This window comes from Protopterus annectens, chromosome 5.part0, assembly GCF_019279795.1.
Source record: "Protopterus annectens isolate FY-2018-M chromosome 5.part0, PAN1.0, whole genome shotgun sequence".
In the NCBI taxonomy this organism is placed as follows: domain Eukaryota; kingdom Metazoa; phylum Chordata; order Ceratodontiformes; family Protopteridae; genus Protopterus; species Protopterus annectens.
In genome coordinates, this window is record NC_056735.1 from 1163072962 (window position 1) to 1163094736 (window position 21775).

General features: G+C 45.4%; 1 protein-coding gene across 3 annotated transcripts in view; it reads right to left on the minus strand.

The window, feature by feature from the left end:
• Positions 1–21775, minus strand: part of LOC122801567 (U2 snRNP associated SURP domain containing) — a 2423494-nt gene that overhangs the window by 1834932 nt on the left and 566787 nt on the right. For all 3 annotated transcript variants that reach the window (XM_044071008.1, XM_044071006.1, XM_044071007.1), the window contains one exon: positions 9562–9673. In XM_044071008.1, coding sequence (XP_043926943.1) covers positions 9562–9673 — 112 coding nt within the window. The remainder of the gene's footprint in view (positions 1–9561; positions 9674–21775) is intronic.

The window sequence follows — 21775 nt, forward strand, 5'->3', positions numbered from 1 at the left end:
CGGAATCTAGCCTGGCCTCTGAATCTTTACCTCCTGCTCCCTGAAAACCTGATAGATATTACAGGATCCCTGACTCTCACAAGTTCCTTTTAAAAATCCTACTGCAAATCCCGAGACCATTTCACAGGGACCCAAGGGCATTAAAGCTACTACTGCCAAAAACTCTACCCCCTCTGACTGAGACTCCAGGGTGCTGGATAGATGGGTAAGAAGGTATACACTTCTGCAACTTTGGCCATTAGGGCTTTAAACTGCCAGTTTCATATGTTAAAGTATCAGCAGCATATTATTGGATTGCTTAAACAAAAAATGATGTTGATTCCTGACTGTTCTGAAAATAAGGATTTACAGGATTTACTGCTGCGGTAGCGCTGTCGCCTCACAGTAAGACGCTGTCCGGTTCGACTCACAGCTAGAGCGTCTTCTGCGTGGAGACATGCGTGAATGGGCGTACCTTCGTTGAAGGTTTGTGCGTTAGGGCTGGCAACTCAGCAAGCAAAAATCAACTGCCAATCATTAGCGGACCGGAGTTCCGCTGTGGCGACCCCTAACCGGGAAAAGTCGAAAGACACACACACACACACACTAAATTCAGCTGAACAAGTTGGAAAACATACTTTGCAATGTGGTTTTGATTCACTAGAGGCATCTTTGCAGGGCTGCTGTAACTGGGTCTGTACTTAGAAGGCATGCTTGGCTTAAGGAGCAATCCTTGCCAGATCACGTTAAAGCGAAATTACTGGATGCTCCCGTAAACCAAGACCGCCTGTTTGGCAACAAGGCAGAAGTTGTTCTTAAAAAGATGGAGGAAAAAGCTAAATCTATGCAAACTGTTTAAGATTTTTTACAAGTACAACCTCCAAGGTTTAAGCAGGCATTGGCCTTCCAAGAATTGGTCCTTTCCTGCCTCTTACAGACCTTCTCAGTCCAAACCCAGATCCAGCAGAGCTCCCAGGATTCAGTCCCAGGGTACGCACAGGACTAAGCAGTGGGCGAGCCTCCACTTCCAAATCTGGGAGTAATAAAAAGTACAGTTTTGTACCTACCATAAATGTAGATGTTCGAGTGTTCACACTGCTGCAGTCATTACACTTGGGTTATCCTGCCGTCAGGCGGTCCCGCAGTCGGCCAGAGTTCCAAAGTCTTAGTCCGGCGTCAGTTGCTGTCACTTCTTCCCACCAGGGGTATAGAAGATGCATCGGACGCCATTTTCTTCAGTTTTTCTTGCCCCAGATGTCAGGTGCCCCCAAGTAAGTAGGCAATACACACTGCTAATTAAAAAGAAATATATAAAATAAAAGCAATAACTTTATGTATAGGATAGAAAGGTATAGATAAGTCCAGCGAGGACAGAGGGGATGGATGGAGGGTAAAACCTGAACTGCAGCAGTATGAACACTCGAACATCTACATTTATGGTAGGTACAAAACTGTACTATGTTCATCGTGTTACACTGCTGCAGTCATTACACTTCGGTAGAATCCCAAAGCTAAGGTTGGGTGGCTGATCTATAAAGAGTCGGGATTGGCTATGAGGCCCTGCAGAATAGCAGTGGCAAATCCTGCTCTGGATTAAAAGTAAAGAGGCAAGTGGTAATGCTTGGTAAAGGTGTGCACTGAACTCCAAGTTGCAGCCTCCAAAGTTTCCTTGGTAGGTACTCCTCTGAGAAAGGCTGTTAAAGTGGCTGTTGCCCTGATGGAATGTGGCCTAATGTTATTAGGGAATGATTTTCCATGCTGTGTGTAGCAGTAACGAATACAGTGTCCTATCTATTTGGAGATAGTCTGCTTTGAGATAGCCTTGCCCTGTGATCCTGCAGCATGTGCTACAAACAGTTGCTCAGTTTTCCTGAAAGCTTTTGTTTTGTCCAAGTAGAAGCGTAGCTGCCTGTGCACGTCCAAAGAGTGCAGAAGTTTTCCCCCTTTATTCTGGGGGTTTGGATAAAAAGTTGGCAAATGGATGGTTTGGTTAAGAGCCACACTAGATACCACCTTTGGCATAAAGGTAGGGTTTGTCCTTAAAACCCTGTCCTGATGAAAAATTATAAAAGGTTCCATTGCCATTAATGCCTGTAGCTCTGAGACTCTTCGTGCTGAAGTTACTGCCAGGAGCAGAGCTGTTTTCCATGATAAAAAATTTAGATCTGCTGTATTGGCTGGCTCAAAAGGTGGCAGGGTCAGTTTTTCCAAAACTAAATTGAGGTCCCAAGTTGGTGTTGGTGCTCTCCGGGGCGGTCTTATGTTTTTAGCCCCTCTGAGGTACTGCTTTAGCAAGGGATGAGAGAATAAAGGAGGATCCGTGTTGTAATGTGCCGAAATGGCAGAGGCGTGGATCTTAATTGATGAGAAGGATAGGCCTTTGTCCAGCATCTCAGTTAAGTATTGTAAAATCTGAGGAATGTTTGGGACAAGAGGGTCAAGGCTTTGAGCCTGGTTCCAGGCGCAGAATCTCTTCCATTTTTCTGAGTAAGCTTTCCTGGTGCTAGGTCTCCTGGCCTCCAAAATGACATCCATAACAGCTTTATAGAGAGGTGTTGCCTGTTTGACTAATGAATCTGCCATGCAGCCAGGTTTAGGGTTTTGAGCTGACCGTTGAGTCAGAAGTTGTGGAATTTGAGGCAAAATCCATGGTGGGCCTTGAGTTAAGTTCTTTAAGATTGGGTACCAGTGCTGGCGTGGCCAGTCTGCAGCAATCAGGATCATCTGTGGTTTTTCTTGTCTGGCTTTTAGGAGTACCTTTGAAAGGAGTGGCAGTGGTGGGAAGGCATAAGCTTTTAGGTTTTTCCAGCTGAACGAGAGAGCATCCACTTTCCATGCTTGTGTGTGATAAGTCCTTGTGCAGAATTTTTGTAGTTGGCAATTCAGTGGGGAGGCAAAAAGATCTATGTCTGCGCATCCCCATTTTTGCATTAACATGCTGAAGTTCGTGGATTCAATTTCCATTCGTGAGGGTCCATGACATTTCTACCGAGTAGTTTTCTTTCCCGGCAGGAATTATGCTTGCAGATGAACTTGATACGTTAGAGCTGTGTTCCACAAGGTCATGGCTTGCCTGCATAGGGGATATGAATGAGTGCCGCCTTGCTTGTTTATGTACCACATTACTGTGGTGTTGTGTCTTTAATAATAATTGTCCTGGATGCAGAAGGTCCTTGAAAGCTGTTAGGGCATTCTGAGCAGCCAACATCTCTTTTTGATTGATGTGAAGATGCATTTGGTCTGCGGTCCACTTGCCCTGAATGCATTTTCCTGCCATGTGTGCTCCCCAGGAGTAATCTGAAGCATCTGTTGTTATAGTCTGCCTGGCTGTGGGTAGAGTAAATGGCTGACCCTTGTTTAGGTGACATGCCTGTGCCCACCATCGCAACTCCTGTTGTAGGCAGGGAATCATTGGTATTACTGCTTCTAAACTGTGAGAGTGTTGACTCCAAACACTTTTTAGGTACCATTGTAATTTCCTCATATGCAGTCTGGCATATGGTACTAGAAGTATGCAGGATGCCATGAATCCCAGGGCCTGCAGAATGTTTCTTGTAGGGAGATGGGATTTTTTTTGCCAGTAATTGGAAATATTGAGTTAGTTGAACTTGTTTGTCTGGTGTGAGATAAGCCATCTGGGCTGTTGTAGTTAAGCTGGCACCCAGGAATATAATCTGTTGTGAGGGCACTAGTTTTGACTTCTTTTCATTTACTGTGTACCCTAGATAAATTAGCAACCTTTTTACAAACGCCAGATGCCTTATAAGAATGTCCTTTGTCTCTGCTTGAATGAGGCAGTTGTCCAGGTATGGAGATATTTGAATTCCTTTTTGTCTGCAAAATGCAATTACTGGTGCCAGGCACTTTGTAAAGACCCTGGGCGCAGTAGATAAGCCAAAGGGCAGTGCAGAGAATTGGTAGTGCATTGTATCACATCATCCACAATATCTAGCACAAGGGGAATAGCCAGGGGCCTGTGCTGAGGCAATAAAAGGAAATCCCTGAGCCTTTTCTTGGATTCTGAATAATCCTGACTTTCCCAATGGAAATGCTCTCTCATGGTATGTAAAGTTTCCCCAAAAGAATAATCCTCAGGAGGAGAGGCTGAAGGGATGGATTCTTCAGCGTCAGAGTCCTCATAGGGGGGTAGAGAGTATCCCTGGTCTGAAGAGGAATCAGAGGAATCATAGTCTGTATCCTGCCTAGGCCTTTTCTCAGGAGGGGGATGGGAACCCCTGATTAGAGTAATGAGGTCTTCGGCCATTTTAAGCATCTGTTTCTTAGGACTGTCCTGGAGAATGCTGTACTTGCTTATTTGTCTTTAATGGTACTTTTGTCTTGGCTGCTGCTTTAATGGTAAGTTGTGATGGTCTGAAAACACCCTCAGAAACCGATGCCAGCGGCTCCGGACCCATCTGAGGGATTAGTTTCCGTAGGCCCAATATCTTGAGTTTCCAGAGGCCTAGTTGTCTCAACGTGGGAGTCGGAGGCGGCCTGTGGCTCTGAGGTAGCGGGTGTCAGGGGCTGCGAAAGCACCTCACTGAGAACCGGCGACTGGCCTAGAAGAGGTTTCGTCGTCAGTTTTGGACCTCGGATGCCTGTCTTTATCCTTGTCCTTGCATTTTTTCGGAATTGCGGTCGTCTGTTGATCCAACGGCATAGTATAATTGAACCTTCGGCCGAAGTAGTGCAAAGCAAAATGAAATCGTCGTTTTATAGTGCATTTGTTAAATCGAGCACAAAACCGACAACTAGTGACGTTGTGATCAGGGCCTAGGCATGGAATACAGTAAGAGTGGAATTCCTTATGAGGTATTTGCTTCCCACAAGAAATACAATTATTAACTTTTTCTGACATCGGTCTGAGGCAAGAAAAAAGTTTCCTCAACGGGGTACTTAGCTTTATTGAAGACTTCGGATCTGAAATTCGACTTCGAAAATCTCAGGAGTCGGCTGACCGGCACTTGCGAACTGCTTCTGCTTCGGGCACCGCGCAGCAAGAAAGACTGAAGGAAATGGCGTCAGATGCATCTTATATAGCCCTGGCGCACTGACGTCAGGGAAGAAGCGACAGCAACCGACGCCGGACCACGACTTTGGAACTCTGGCCAACTGCGGGACCGCCTGACGGCAGGATAACCCAAGTGTAATGACTGCAGCAGTGTAACACGATGAACAACTCCCCCCTATAGTAAACTGTCTCAATGACTTCTTTTTAAAACTTCCAAGCACTTCTCAACTGACTGTCCCTTTGGGGGGAAGATTGCTCTTCAGGCAAAGAAATGGGAGCTCATTACCCTGGACAAATGGATTTTAAATATAGTTTCCCAGGGATACAGATTTCACTTCCACACTTTACCAACACCAAGCGGGTGGCCAGATCCACCCCCAAATCAGTGGGCAGAAGCCCAAAAGCAAGTACTTTCTCTCTTAAGCATGGGGGCTATTCAATTGGTACCAGAAGAGGAAAAGGGACAATGTTTCTACTCGAGACTTTTCCTGGTACGCAGAAAAGACAATTCATGGGGTCCTATCTTGGACCTGTCAACTCTAAACACCTTTGCGGTGATTCCAAAATTCAAGATGCTGACTCTTCACCAGTTGTTCCCTATGCTAGGCAAATAAGCCTGGTTGGCAACACTAGATTTAAAGGAAGCATACCTGCACATCCCAATCAGGGAATCTTGCAGAAGATACCTATGCTTCAAAGCAAGCCACTCGCACTATCAGTTCTCTGCACTGCCCTTTGGCTTATCTACTGCGCCCAGGGTATTCACAAAGTGCCTAGCTCCAGTTATTTCATTTTGCAGGCAAAGAAATATTCAAATATACCCATACCTGGACGATTGTCTAATTCAGGCAGAAAGCCAGGACATCCTTTTGAATCATCTGGCCTTTGTACAAAGGGTGCTAACTTGTCTGGGGTACACCCATAAACGAAAAGAAATCACACCTGGTACCCTGTCAACAAATTATATTCCTGGGAGCAAGCTTGAATACAACTTCATAGATGGCTTTCCTCACACCAGAGAAACAAATTCATTTGACAACCTACTTCAAACAAGTGGCCTGGGGTTCATGGCCTCCTGCATTCTTCTAATTCCATATGGAAGACTGCATATGAGGAAACTACAATGGTATCTAAAAAGCCTAAGGTGTCAACATTCCCAGGATCTAGAAGCAATGAATCCTATCATACCTTGCCTACGCCTAGAGTTCCTTTGGTGGGCAGAGGTCAGCCACCAAACAAGGGACTACCATTCACACTACCCCCTGCCGCCCAAACCCTAACAGATACATCAGACTAAGCATGGGGGGCTCACCTGGCAGGGAAGTGCATTCAGGGCAAATGGAACACAAGTCAAATGCACCGGCATATCAATCAAAAAGAAATGTTAGCTGTACAGAGTGCTCCGACAGCCTTCAAGGGCCACATTCTGCCAGGACAATTAATGGTAAAGACGGACAACACCACTGTTATGTGGTACATAAACGAGCAGGGGGGTACACATTCTTACCCCTTCTGCAGACTAGCCATGGCATTGTGAAACACAGTCCTGAGCTACCAAGTGCATCTACAAGCTCAATTCCTGCCAGGAAAACTAAACACACTGGCAGATGAACTAATCAGAAACCTCATGGACCCACCCGAGTGGAAACTGGAATCAAGGATTTACAACATGTTGACAAGCAAATGGGGGAGCCCAGATATAGACCTGTTTGCTTCCCTCCAGAACTATCAATTGGACAAATTTTGCACAAGCACTCCCCATAAACAAGCTTGGAAAGTGGATGCTCCGTCCTTCAACTGGAAAAACCTATCAGTTTATGCCTTTCCTCTCCAAAGTACTACTAAAGATCAATCAAGACTAACCAAGGACAATTTTGATTGCACCAGACTGGCCACGCCAACACTGGTACCCCCTCTTGTGCAGTGTGTCACTGTTGACCCCATGGCACCTGCCTCAGACTCCTACCCTATTGTCTCAGCAGGAGAACCAGATTCTGCACCCTCAGCATCAAACACTGAACCTATCAGCCTGGCTAATTACCTAATCTCTCCTTTACCATCCCTCAGTAAACCAGTGATGGATATCATTTTAGAGGCAAGGAGGCCTAGTACTAGAAAATCTTATGCTAAAAAATGGAAAAGATTCTGTGCCTGGAACCAATCGCAAGGGATGAGCACAGCAGTGCCCAATTTACCTCAGATTTTACTTAACTGAGATGCTTCACAAGGGCCTGTCTTTTCCTCCATCAAAATTCACGCCTCAGCCATTTCAGCTCATTATAGCAAAGAACCTCCCCTCTTCTCTCATCCACTGCTAAAGCAGTTCCTCAGAGGGGCCAAAAATTTACGACCACCCAGGAGAGCTCCAACTCCAGCCTGGGACCTTAACTTTGTATTGGAGAAACTCACTCTCCCTCCTTTCGAGCCAGCTGCTACTGCAGACTTAAAATTCCTTTCTTGGAAAACAGCTTTCCTTTTAGCAATCACTTCAGCAAGAAGGGTATCTGAATTACAGGCCCTTATGGCAGTGGAGCCTTTCATCATCTTTCATGCGGACAGGGTGTCCCTCAGGACCAATCCCTCCTTCATGCCCAAAGTGGTATCCAGTGTGGCCCTTAATCAGTCCATTCATTTGCCAACTTTCTTTCCTAATCCACAGAACAAAGGGGAACAGATACTGCACTCCTTAGATGTGCACAGACAACTTAAATTCTACTTGGACAGGACTAAACCTCAAAAGAAATCTGAACAACTGCTGGTGGCCTTTGCTGCAGGGGCAGAGGGGGAGGCCATTTCAAAGCAAACCATTTCCAAATGGATAGGCCATTGCATTCGTTACTGTTACAAGCACAATGGAAAACCTATCTCAAAGGGGATCAGACCCCACTCAACCAGGGCTGCACCTACCTTTATAGCCTTTCTCAGAGGCATCCCTACCAGGGACATCCTAGAAGCTGCTACCTGGAGTTCTGTACATACTTTCACCAAGCATTACCATCTGCCAATTTTCTCTAAATCCAGAGCTGGCTTTGCCACTGCAGTCTTGCAGGGCCTTTTAGCTGGTCCTAATGCTATCTAAAGTCCTCCTCCCATTCTTAGCTTTGGGAAGCTACCCAAGTATGATGACTGCAACAGTGAAACACGAAGAACATACTACAGTTGTGTACACTTACCACAAATGTAGATGTTCGAGTGTATTCACTGTTGCAGTCCTGGTTACCCTCCCTCCAGCCCCCTTACTTCTTTTGGCTATACCTATACTCTCCTTTACTATGCTCAAAAGCTTTTTGGTGTATTTGCTTTTTTGTTGGAGGTATAACCTTGTTTATTTACATTTTTAATTGCTTCCCATTAGGGGGGCACCTGACATCTGGGCCAAGAAAAACTGATGTAATGGCATCGGCTGCATGTTTTACACCCCTGACGACCTGACGTCACGGAAGAAGGGACAGCAACCGATGCAGGACCCAAGACTTTGTTAATCAGGCCAACTTAGGGCTACTGCAAGCAGATAACCCAAATGTGATAACTGCAACAGTGAATACACTCAAACATCTACATTTATGGTAAGTGTACACAACTGTACTTTTCTTTACCTGACAACATTTGAAGCTGTACCATTTCCTAGGTTCTCATTTGCTGCATAGCAGCCAATCCATGATCCATTAAAGACAGTTCTAGACTAATTCTTACCTGCTTGCTGGCAGGAGTATAGTCAGAAATTTGCAAGCTGTTGCCCCACCATCTACCTATTTTTTTAAAAAATGTACTCAGCCCTCAAAATGCCACCTCCAGACATGTAAAAAAGGGGCACCTTATTTTCGGTTACCATTAATACCCATAAAAAACTATTTTTAGAGGTTTATTCTTTCCAACCACCATTCTTTTTATGACTATATACTGTAAGCATTCATTTACACAGTTCTAAACTTTGTGTTTTTTTGAGTGTTGAAGTTTCCAAGAGATGCACAGAAAAAAATGTACGCATTTTGGTACACCAAGTATGCCTAGCTATACCCTTGCTTGCTGGTCCATGTTAGAATAACAAAAAAATAGGATGTACTCTTTAAAGGACAAGAGGGGATTTCATAATTTCTTTTTTTCTGCATGGAAAAAGAATTATAATTGTATGAACCAATCTCTTATGAAGTCCTGCCCCTGTGGTGGGAAAGGTTTAGGAAAGACAACTCCCTGGAATGAAAATCACTTCACAAGCTATCCCTTCAGAAAGATTCTACTCCGTACAGTCTGTCTAAAAATGATAGTTAAAGACAAACTCTCTGATCAAGATGTAGTCAACAATGGGATGGCAGACAAGATATCTAGGGACTGGATATGAATCCTAGTACAGACACATAAAACGAATTGGAGAAAGGGACATACACTAATACATGACTAGCAGACTAATATTACGCAATGGCTTTCCCAGATAGACTGCCTAGAGAAGAAAATGCTGAAGTGCCAATGTTAGTGCGATTTAATTCCTATTTCTGAACCAGCTGTAGCAGATCCATAATGAATGCCTGGCTCAGATGTACTCAACAGGAGTCTCATGTAACCACACACCTTACCTTTGGGAACATTGACAACACCTCCTCTCACAAAGGCCTTTACTTTGCCTTCACCTCCTTCAAATGCTGCAAGAAACTCTTCATAAAGTTCAGCAGCAGCCTTTTCATCCTCCTATGAAAAAGAAAAGGAAATTCATTTCCGTAGTGCTGTTACACAAAGGACAATGAAACTACACAATAACATTACTGCTGCAATGCTGACCATTTCAGTTCAGGAAAATATTACCATTCAAACTAAACTGACCAAAAATGTCAAATCTGCAACATGTAAGAAAAGACAAATTCTTACTGTACCAACTGATGTAAGAGGTCTTGCACGTATGGCATTTTTTTAAAACTTCATTACATGTGGCATTTTTAAAAAGTGACAAAGGTACACGGAGTAAAAGAAATGAAGAACAAATGCAGTACACAAGTTTTCTATGACCTTTTTTTCCTACTTCACTGACTAGTCCTAAACATTTTTTTTCCTGGAAAAAGTAACTCCCCCCCGTACAAACATGCACTGTGACGCCAAACATCAAGTAATCCACTTATTCCTAGAATATACAAACTAGCAAATCAAAACAAAGAATTACTACTCCAACTGCAAACAAACGCTCGATGAAAGTATACACTTGCTAGACTTGCTGTAAAAAGCAGCCAGTCCCAAGGAGAGACAGGAAGGGTACTTTGACCTATCAAGAAGAGAACTCTGTAAATCCAACTGATATGTTAAGTGCACAGCTGTTACACCTAATGTCAAGAATACATTATAATGGTTTCTGTGTGTGAACTGGTGAGCAAGCAGTAAAACCACCAGGGAACCAGGAAAGGGAGAATCATCACAGCATCAGAAAGAGGAGAACTGGGGAACACAAAGTCAGAAGGATCAACTCCAACCACGTAAGGGAAATGTCACCCAATAAAGGAGTGTTGCAGTTCTAAAGAGCCATCATGCCCTTGGCTGCCAACGGCAGACCAAGCAAACAATGGAGGCAGCTACTCCTAAAGAGAAGACTAGAGTCACATGTTGGAATGTTCAGTGGTGCAGATTCTGAAAGCCCTCAATCAAGGGAATCAAATACCAAACCCCAATACATACACAAACACACATACATGTGCAGATTCCCAGTGTGTGAAGACCAACTATTAGTTCAACCAGATCAGTCATATACTTTTCACCCAAGTATGGCAAACCAAACTATACAAAATCCTAGCTTAAGAATCACAGACCACAACTGGCTTTTAAAACGTAACTTTTCTTTCAATTTTATTGCAGGAAAGATTTCAGAAAAAAATAAAAAATTCTGCTTGACATAGTAAAACTGCACACAGTCACATAACAATAACATCCAACCAATTTTCACTTTCCAACTTGTTGCCAAGTTGCAATTTAGCTTCTCTTCTTTTAAGAATGCATTTACATTGATTATGTTGCTTAGACCAGTTGGCTCAAATTTCAATAATCTTTTCAAAGTCACCTTCATGTGTGTCTTGTACACAGTCTAGTATAAAAAAATAAAATTTCCTGAAATAAGAACACATCACAGAATGTCTAAACAAAACATTTCCAGTGTTCTTAGTCTTAAGAGGCATATAAATGCTCATTCACTGTCTGTGGTAATCTTCCTGTTCTTTTACAAACACAACATGAAGAGCATGTATCACATTGTGCAAGACAAACAAATGTGCTGTAACACCTGAAATGTCAGTTTATCCCTACACAGTAGTGTATGGACTATTTTCACACATTTACAGTACCTACGATTAAAATAGGGAAATGCACCCTGCTTTTGTCAGATGTTTTAACCACTATTTTTTTTTACAGGTTCATGGGTGTTTACTATGCTAAGGACCACAATATTTTTCACAGGTTCATAGGTGTTTACTAGGCTGACCACAAGGGCCTTTTTAAGCATAGCCATGCATCCCAAATCTCTAAGTTCTGGTATCCTTGATAAGTGCAAGCAGGGTCTTAGGAGATGAACCATTTACAGGTTACCTGTGTCCATTAGAGACATGGGTGCCAAGCCAGGGATGAATTTACTGTTCCCCATCCAGTTGTCCAAATTACACTTGAATTGGGTTAGGGATGAACTCTGCTTCACATGGATGGGGAGCCTGTTCCAGAGACTAGGCATTCTCTGGGAGACATACCTGTCTCTCCAACAGGTTCTATTTATATGAAAGGCAAGGTTTTAGTCTTTAGAACAGGTAATTCTGGTGCTGTTTGTTTTGCTGCTATGCAGGAGGTCCACCAGAGTGGGGTCTGACAATGCCCTGTATATGAGTTAGGTTTGGGAGGGTGGCCTAATGGTTAAGGTGTTTGCCTTATAAACACAAGGTGCAGGGTTTGAGTCTCACAAGGGATAATTGGCTAGGTTTAAAAACGGCTCGTAAGTGCAGTTAGCCTAGTACTAATCTATGAACCTATGAATCTATGAACAGACCTCCCCCTCGACAAATTGTAGGAGACAGAATACTGGGATAGGGCTTTAAGGCGGTCGTTAGATTAGCTTTATACTTGTATACAAATCTAGGTTGGACTCCTAAAATCTCAGCCAGCCTTTGCTGCCTTTCTGGAATGCTCCACTTACTTCTGATAACTTTTTAAACCGACCATCTGCTCACTGAAAAGTCAGCAACTAATGCTGTGTTATCATTCTGTGACTTCACTGTTCACTTAAGTAATAACAGAGACATATACGTATTTTCCAATGCACAGAAAGAATAGTTGTGTAAAATCTTGCCATAACCATATATGTCCTCCTCTTCACTGCTGTAGTATTCTTAACCTGCGGGATCTCCTGCCTGAAGGTGACCTGACGTCAGCCAGTGTATAAAAGTCTTATACTACCGTAGAGTATGTTGGACATCGCTCGCAGGCTGCTGTCGGACATAGGTCATAAAAGCGGCATACGCACGTACCATCCTCAGAAATGGATGCCCCCCCGTAGAGATGCCAAAGCTAGGATATAAAAGGTCAGTACATCTAAGCAAAACAATGGACCGGGGGGAAAGGAGGAGGGATAGAATACTGCAACAGTGAACAGAAAGGGAGGAATAGAATACTGCAACAGTGAACAGAAGGACATCTACGGTTAAAGCAAGATTTTACATAACTATTCTATGCCCTTCTATTCACTTGCTGCAGTATTCTTAACCTGCAGGAGAGTGCCAAAGCTCAAAAAAAGGAATGGAGAAGAAAGGAATAGAGGAGCTCTCAATGAAGCCATGTAAAACGGCTTTCGCAAGCACAGCTCTGGATCTGGAAATGCCATCTAGTTTGTAGTGTTTGGTAAAGTTATGGATAAAAGACCAGGTGGGCTGCTTCAAGGATGGTGCTGTTACCTAAGCCCTTCAAGAATGCCTTAGAGGAAGCCAGAGCCCTGGTAGACTGGGCGTTCACGGGTGAAGACAGTCTCTTTCTATGGAGTGTGTAAGAAAGGCAAAACAGTCTTTGAAATCCAAAAAGAAATAAGTCTGCTTGGAAAGGGGTAAACCCAGAGCTCTGGGTTGAAAGTTCACAAATAGCTGATCAGATTTCCTGATCGCGTTAGTCTTGTCCGGGTAAAACCTTAGTTGGCTGTGTACATCTAAGGAGTGTAGTACTTTCTCACTGTGGTTTTGGGAAGAAGGTAGGCAATTGAATGGATTGGTTAAGGGATAACTCATGAACTACTTTTTGCATAAAGGAAGGATTTGTTCTTAATACGGGGAATATCTCAGAACAAGATGAGGATCAAATGCAGAATGCTAGACAAAAATAAGGGACTACCTTGACAATATCCATGAGTTTAGAAAGGCTGCTCTTAAGCAACAGTATTTTAACTGACAACACTAGAGCAAAAAAAACTTTTAGCACAATGACTCAGGCAACAGAAAGTAGAAAGAGTAGTCACCAGACTTGGGGATCCTGAAACAAGGAAAGCATCAAGAGGTCCTACAGAGGAATTAGAAATATTCTGGAAATTCTATGAAAGCCTCTATAAAGCAGAAAAATTTGAAAATTAAGAAAAGACGCAAATGGAAAGTTTATGGAAGAATTATATATGCCAAGGTTCGAGGCAGATGAGGCTCAATTACTACTGGTTAGGACAGCAGGAGATGAGATAGAAATTGTGATGTATAACCAATCCACAGGAAAGTCCCCGGGAATAGATGGTATTCCTGTGGAAGTTTGAAAGCTAGGAGAAAAAAAAAATGATAAAGATCTGGCAGGTTTTGTTTAAAAAGAAGTTATGTACTCACTATAACGTTCCATCTGAGTAGGTAACTTCATGTGCCTGCAACCTGTGGGTATCGGATCCGATTTGGATCCGAGCCAGCAGCTTTCCTAGCCAAAGATCCGAGCTCCAAGCTCCTCCCCCTACCCTTAATGCCCTGCCACCTCCCTCTAACCCTCAGATCGAGTTTGCCACAGTATCATAGAACATTACTATAACACAAGGAAACTACTTGAACGCTCCACCTGATGTCATCTGGAAAGTGACATACCCTGATCCTTCAAGAACGAACTAAAGGTCCAGGGATGGAGGGAGGGTTGGTTGCAGACAAATGAAGTTACCTACTCAGATGGAACGTTATGGTGAGTACATAACTTATTTATCTGAAGTAGTTAACTTCATTTGATCAGCAACCTGTGGGACAGAGTCCTCAGCTACCACAACTTGGGAGGTCCTCATGGAAGGATATTCCGGAGCACTGCAGAGCCAAAAGATGCACGTCCTCTGGATACTAAATCCAATTTATAATGTGTAATAAAAGTATGAGATGAAGCCCAAGTAGCTGCTGCACAAATGTCTTCCAAAGACACCCTCGACCAGAAGACAGCAGACGTAGCCACAGAACGGGTAGAATGAGCTCGAACCCTCAGGGGCTCAGGTCGACCAGAGCTTCTGTATGCGAGAAGGATGCATTGGGAAATCCATCTAGCTAAGGTTACCTTAGTCACTGGCTTACCCAGACAGGACTTAGCAAATGAAACAAAAAGTTGATCTGATTTTCGAAATTCAGCTGTTCTGTTTAAGTAAAAACGCAACTATGTACATCCAGACAATGAAGTCTATACTCTCCTTTGTTCTGATAATTAGGAAAGAGGACAGGTAGATTGATGGAATGGTTGAAGTTGACTTCTGAAGCCACTTTAGGCAGAAAGGAGGGATTAGTCTGAGGGAAACCCTGTCTTTATGAAAGATGATATATGGAGGCTTACTACAAAGAGCGTGAAGCTCCAATATCCTCCTAGCTGAGGTAATGGCAATCAGGAAGGCAGTTTTCCAAGATACATATTTTAAGTCGACTGAAGCTGCGGGCTCAAAGGGGGGACCAGTCAGAGCCTGGAGAACCAGGGTTAAATCCCATGGCGGAACTGCATCTTTAACAGGGGGTCTTAACAGGAAAGTTCCTTTCAGGAATGTCTTGCAAATCTTAGAGGAAGCTAGGGGCCCAAAACTGTTTCCAACATGGAAGTGGGAAATAGCTGCCAATTGAAGAACTAGCCCCTTGATGAAAAATATGGGACAGAAAGTCGAGGACTGCTGGGATAGGAGCCGTAAAGGGATCCAAATTCCTATGCTCCGCCCAGATAGAGAAATGCTTCCATTTACCCTTGTAGATTCTCCTGGTAGAAGGCTTATGAGCGGCCACCAGAATGGCCTTAACTGAGGATGAGATACCGGGAGTCCTGGCCATTAATGGAACTGGATCAACCAAGCCGAGAGCTTGAGGTTTGTCCAGGTCGGGGGTCTTCAATCCCAAGGGATGAGAAATCAGATCTGGAATGGGATCTAAGATCCAGGGAGGATATACTAGATGAGACCGTAGGTATGGGAACCAGGTTTGGCGAGGCCAGAATGAGGCTATGAGGATAACTCTGCTCCCCAACCGACGAGCTTTCTGCAAGAATTTTGTCATCAACGGAAGAGGAGGATAAGCATAAAGAAGACCGGATGGCCAAGCATGAACCAGAGCGTCTCTGGGGACTTCCCCTGGTGGGGGAATTAAAGCGAAGAACTCGCTGCACTTTGTGTTTGAAGGTGACGCGAACAGATCGCAGCAAGGTTGACCCCATCTGAGGAAGATTTGTTCCGCTACTACTGGGTTCAGAGACCACTCGTAAGGTGAGAGGATAGTTCGACTCAACCTGTCTGCTAGAATGTTTGACCGACCCGGAATGTGCGTTGCTATGAGAAAGCAGTTGGTGGATATCGCCCATTCCCACAATCTCATGGCCTCTCGGCAAAGTGGGTAAGATCTGGTTCCCCCCCGTTTGTTGATGTACCAGACTACTGACATGTTGTCTGTTTGAATTGCAATAGTCCCTGGAGGAAGAAGGGAATGGAGAGCCTGCAACACTAGAAGCACCGCCCTCATCTCCAGCACACTGATATGCAAAGAGGTCTCTGTGCGAGTCCACGTGCCGTGGACGGATCTGCCCATGCAATGCCCCCCCCACCCGAGGAGAGATGCGTCCGTGGTCACTGTGACTTGGGGTGGGGACATGGAGAAGGGGTGCCCTTCCCGGAGGACCCTGGAATGGAGCCACCAAAGTAGAGATTCCCTGCTGAGGGGAATAGGTGTAGACAGGGGGTGACGTAGGATGGACCACTGGACCTGTAAGGTCCATTGAAAGATTCTCATATTCAGAAGTGCGATCGGTGACAGATTGATGGCCGCTGCCATGGACCCCAGGGCCCTCAGGACTAATTCCGCTGGGGGTGCTGATGATTGTAGAAGGGCCAAAATGTGAAGTTTTAGACTGCGGAGTCTGTCCGCCGTCAGAAAAACTTTGGAATGTATAGTGTCTATCCTGGCCCCTATGAAATCCAAGATCTGAGTAGGCTGAAGGGAGGATTTCTTGTGGTTGATTGTGATCCCTAGATGGCGGGCCAGATGTAAGAAGTAGTCCCTGCCTGAACATAGTAGATGCTTGGTGGGGGCGGTTAGGAGCCAGTCGTCCAGGTAAGGAAAGACCTGTATTCCCTGAAGCCTCAGGTGGGCCCCTACAACTGCCATGACCTTGGTGAACACCCTGGGGGCTGTGGTGAGACCGAAGGGTAGGACCCTGAATTGATAATGGCTGGCTCCCAGCCGGAAGCGGAGAAACCTCCTGGATCGCCTGTCCGCATCCTTGAGGTCTATCGAGCACACCCAGTTGTTCTCCTGTAAAAGTGGGAGAATGGATTGAATAGTGACCATCCGGAACTTTTCCTTCGCGACTGACAGGTTCAGTGTGGACAGGTCGAAAATCGGCCGTAAGTCCCCCGTCTTTTTTGGCACCAAAAAGAACCTGATCCGGATTGCCCGAGGGGGACGTGCTGGATGGCTCTTTTTCTTAGCAGCTCTCTTATTTCGAAGGCTGCTACCTCCCTCTGATTGGGTGGAACATCGGGGAGACTCCCCGACTGGGAAGGAGATGTTAGGAATGGAATTGAATAGCCTCTGGATATGATTCGGAGCACCCAGCGATCTGTTGTAATGGACTCCCAATGTGCTAGGTGCTCCGAGACGCGCCCCCCAACTGCCTCCAGAGAGGAGCAGTCGGGCAACCCCTCAGGGTTGCTGCGCGGGTCTATCGGAAAAAGGTTCCCTCGACCGGAAATTCTTCGGCCCCCCTCTGCCGCTGGGCCAGCATCCACCTTGTCCTCCTCTGCCTCTGAAGGATGAAGGATCCAGAGCGAAACGGGATTGTTGAGCTTTCCGGAACCACATCTTCTTTTGTCCTCTTTGGTTCCTGGAGAAGGACCTTCTGAGGAGCCGAGAAGCGGATCCCGACGGCAGACACCGTCTTCCCATCTTTCTCGCTCTGGAGAAGCGCATCGCGGATGGTTTTGACGAAAAGCATAGAACCGTCAAAAGGGGCGTTCGCGAAGGACACCTTGAAGGGTTCCGCAAAGTCACAGAGACGGAGCCAGGCCTGTCGACATAAGACAACACCTGTTCCGCTGGCTCTAGCCGCTCCCTCCGTGGCATGGGAGAGAAGCCGCATAGATGTGTTAGTAATCGACTTAAATGTGGCCATTCGAGCCGAGAAGGTCCATTTGTCCTCGGCCGACATGGACTCTGGGGTGATCCAGTGTACTCCTTGATTAGGTCCCGCTGGAGCCGAATTACATGTGCCATATAGTTTAGTGACCTTACAGAGAAAGTCGCTGAAGTGAACATCCGCTTTCTGACGCAGTCCATCATCCGAGACTCCTTGTCTGGAGGATGTACCGAGGAACTCTCCTGTGCTAAGGATCCTGTCCGGTCTCTTGGGTATTAGCTCGGCAGTGTCCAGCTCCTTCCATGCCCTGGTAGTTATGAGGTCCACCAGGGGGTTGGCGAGAGGGGACACCCAAGAGGTAGATGGGCCTGCGTCAAACGCCTCCCGAAACACAGATTCATCCAAGGAAGGTTTCTGGGTAGACCACCCCCCTCTAATATTTCCATAATGTCTCCAAAGGAGACATCTTCGGGGGGGGGTGACCTTGGGGAACCTTCCCCTTCTTCTAAGTCCACGTCTTCTGTGAGGGACTCGGGTGAGTCCAAGTGCCTCCTCTTGCACCTTCGTTTGTGAGGGACCTCCACGGGGGGGGGCTGTCTGAAGAGGCCTCACCAACAATGTCCTGTTCCTCTACAGGAACCATCTGGGACGTAGGCGCAGGCTGTCCCTGGGGCCGGATGATGGAAGAAAGGCCCATCTGACAGGGAATGGTGGGTGGATCCATAGCAAGAGCCTGGGGCCTCGAATCCTTCGAAAGGACCCTCTCCACGATGTCGAATGTCGAGGGTGAACTGCTCTCCCTAGGATCCGAAAGCAGTCCCCTCAGATCCGGCGTGCGGATCGGAGCCGGAGACGACCTGATTGGATCCGAAAGAGTAGTGCGCTCTGACCTCAACGGAGCCGAAGGCCCACTGACCCCTCCAGATCCGACGCTCAACTCACGGCCCCGAGAGCTCGGATCTGAAAACGGATCCGACAGACTCGAGGGTACAGTCGGCGCCGAAGTAGGGAACACTGCCGGTGCCGACGCCACCACGGCTCCGAAGCTAGTCAGAACCGACTGCTCCGAAACCTGATAGCAGGTCAGAGAAGGAGCAATGGGGGGCGAAAAAGGGGGTTGAGCTCCCCCCCGGGGGGGGGGGCAAGAGCATTCCCATCTGCAGCTGGGCCTGAAGAAATTGACACATCATCCGGTCCATGTCTGTGTCGGACAGACTCCTGGTTGATCTGGATGAGGCTGCCGAGGCCGGCTGGGAAGGCTGCCTAGATGACCTCGAAGGTGACCGGGTCCTCCTCCTCTGGCTCTGGGGAGAAACGTGGAGAACGAAGCTGGGAGGGGAAAGACCCGGGGACCTTAAGGGGAGATGCAAGCTGCTTAGACTGCAGGGCCGAAAGAGATGACTCGGACCACCTCTTGTGGCTACGGTGCCCATCTTTCTCCTGCTCCTTGTCCTTCCTATCCTTCTGGACCAAAGAGGGAGGATGAGTCCCGGCCAGGGGATCGGAGGCGGTAGGTGGAACAGCCGCGGTTGGCGCCACAGAGGAGGAGGAAGACGAAGTGGAATCAGGGGGCAAAAGGCCCGCAAGGATTAACTTCGTTCTCCTATCCCTCAACGCCCTGGGGTTGAAGGTTGCACAAATAGTGTAGCCCAAACAAAGGTGGTCAACACCCAGGCAAATAACGCACCGAGTGTGGCCATCCACTGGGGACAGCTTATGGCCACACTCGGAGCATTTGGAAAACACAGATTTTGGGCCTTCAGACATTTTATATAGAAAGAAAGAACAGGCCCACACGCACACGCCTTCACACACAGACAGGGGGGAGGGAAATTAACTTTAAATACACTTAGAAGCTTTAAACTACCCAAAACAGACTAAGAGAGAAAAGGGAACCACACACACAAAGTTTTAGTAATTCTCTGACAGAAAAAGAGAAAAAAAGCCTTTAACTCACAATAACCATGCTAGGAGCTCGTTCTAAGATGCTTAACAAAGCCGCGGCAAACGAGATCTGAGGGTTAGAGGGAGGTGGCAGGGCATTATGGGTAGGTGGAGGAGCTTGGAGCTCGGATCAGATACCCACAGGTTGCTAATCAAATGAAGTTAACTACTTCAGATCAGTAGTTTAAAAGGAGAAGTGCCAACGTCCTGGAAGAAAGCAGTTTTAGCTGTAATACCTAAAGAGGGTAAAGATCCATCAGATCCATCTTCATACAGGCCCATTTCAATACTAAACCATGATTATAAAGTGCTCATTGTCTATAAAGGCTAAAAGAATGGCAAAACTAATGCCAAAACTGGCAGATATGGATCCATGTGGTTTTGTGGAGGAGTGGCAAACATCTGACAACATTAACAGAACACTGATGATACAGAGGGAAGTAGAATGTAAGAAAATACCATTGTTGTTGGTGGGTCTTGATGCAGAGAAAGCATTTGACAGAGCAACCTGGGACTTTATGAGCATGGCAATAGAAGCATTTCCATTTTCGTGAAAAAATTATAAGACTGATTAGGAGGATATATGAGGGATCGGAGGAGAAAATTAAAGTGAGTGGGGTCCTCTCTGATAATTTCTGCTTGAGTAGAGGAACCAGGCAAAGGTATCCTCTTTCCCTTGGCAAAGGAAATAAGGGACTCAGAAATTCAATGACATAACTGGTATGGTAGTCAAGAAAAGCTGCTTTTACCCGCAGATATTATTCTAAACCTGATAAAACCAGAAAGAGACATTACAGTGTTGTGGAACATTTTGAGACAGTTTGAGATATTTTCAGGATACAACATTAATGAAGCTAAAATAAAAGCAATAACCGTAAATTATGTACCCACACAAGAATTGATTCAGGAATATCCATATTTATGGGGACATGATAAAATGAAGCACTTAGGCGTATGGATTAAAAATTATTCTGGTGTGGCAGCTAACGATATGTGGGAAGAGACTAAAAAGATAAAACAAAAACTGAGAAAATGGAAGCTTTTTTATATGGATAAGATGCAAGCAGTTAAAATGTTTTCAGTCCCTTTAGTCTTATACACAGATCAGGCATATTTTTATCAACCAGAGAAGATGTGGACTGCAATTATTAAAGAGCTGAAGGATTATCTGGGAGGGAACACAGCAAGGGTCAAATGGGATAAGCTGATTTTTCCAGTAGAATGGGGTGGATTGGGTTTACCCAATCTGAATGGCTATTTCAGTTACACAGTTAAGACTCCTATACATAACACAAGCAGAAAAAGTACAGTTTTGTACCTACCATAAATGTAGATGTTCGAGGATCCACATTGCTGCAGTCCTAACTATTGGGTAGTCCGCTGTCCAGTCGGCCAGAATACCAAAGTATATGGCTGACGTCGGTCAGGGCGCATTAGACTGACGTCAGTACGTCAGGGTACTAATGCGCATGACCGACGTCATATCCTCAGTCTTTTCTTGCCCCAGATGTCAGAAGACCCTGAAAAGATAAGGCCAAAAAGCAAAAACTCCCAACATACCTGCACCAAAATATATATATATATATATACAAAATATACAAAATTAGCAGAATATAACCTCACCTACACAACCACCCCTAAACACAGAGGGGAAGGAGGGAGGGTAAATTGGACTGCAGCAATGTGGATCCTCGAACATCTACATTTATGGTAGGTACAAAACTGTACTATGTTCTTCATTCCACATTGCTGCAGTCCTAACTATTGGGTAGAATCCCAAAGCAGAGGTAAGGGAGGCTGGCAAATCATAAGGAAGCAGGAACTGACAACATGCCCTGCAAAATAGCTGTGGCAAAACCAGCCCTAGACTTAGAGTAGAGAGGAAGGTGATAATGCTTAGAGAAAGTATGCACTGAACTCCAAGTAGCTGCCTCCAAAATATCCTTAGTTGCCACCCCTCAGAAATGCTGTTGAAGTGGCAGTAGCCCTAGTGGAATGAGGCCTAATCCCAGCTGGAATCTCCTTGCCATGATGGGAATAACAAAATGTAATGCAACACCCAATCCATCTAGAAATAGTTTGTTTTGACACAGGCTTGCCCTGAGAACTCAAAGCAAAAGAAACAAACAACTGCTGAGACTGCCTAAAATCCTTAGTCCTGCTCAAATAATAACGCAATTGCCTGTGTACATCTAAAGTGTGCAAAATCTTTTCCCCTTTATTTTGGGGATCTGCATAAAACGTAGGCAAATGAATAGTTTGGTTTAAAGCCACACTAGAAACCACTTTAGGCATAAAGGA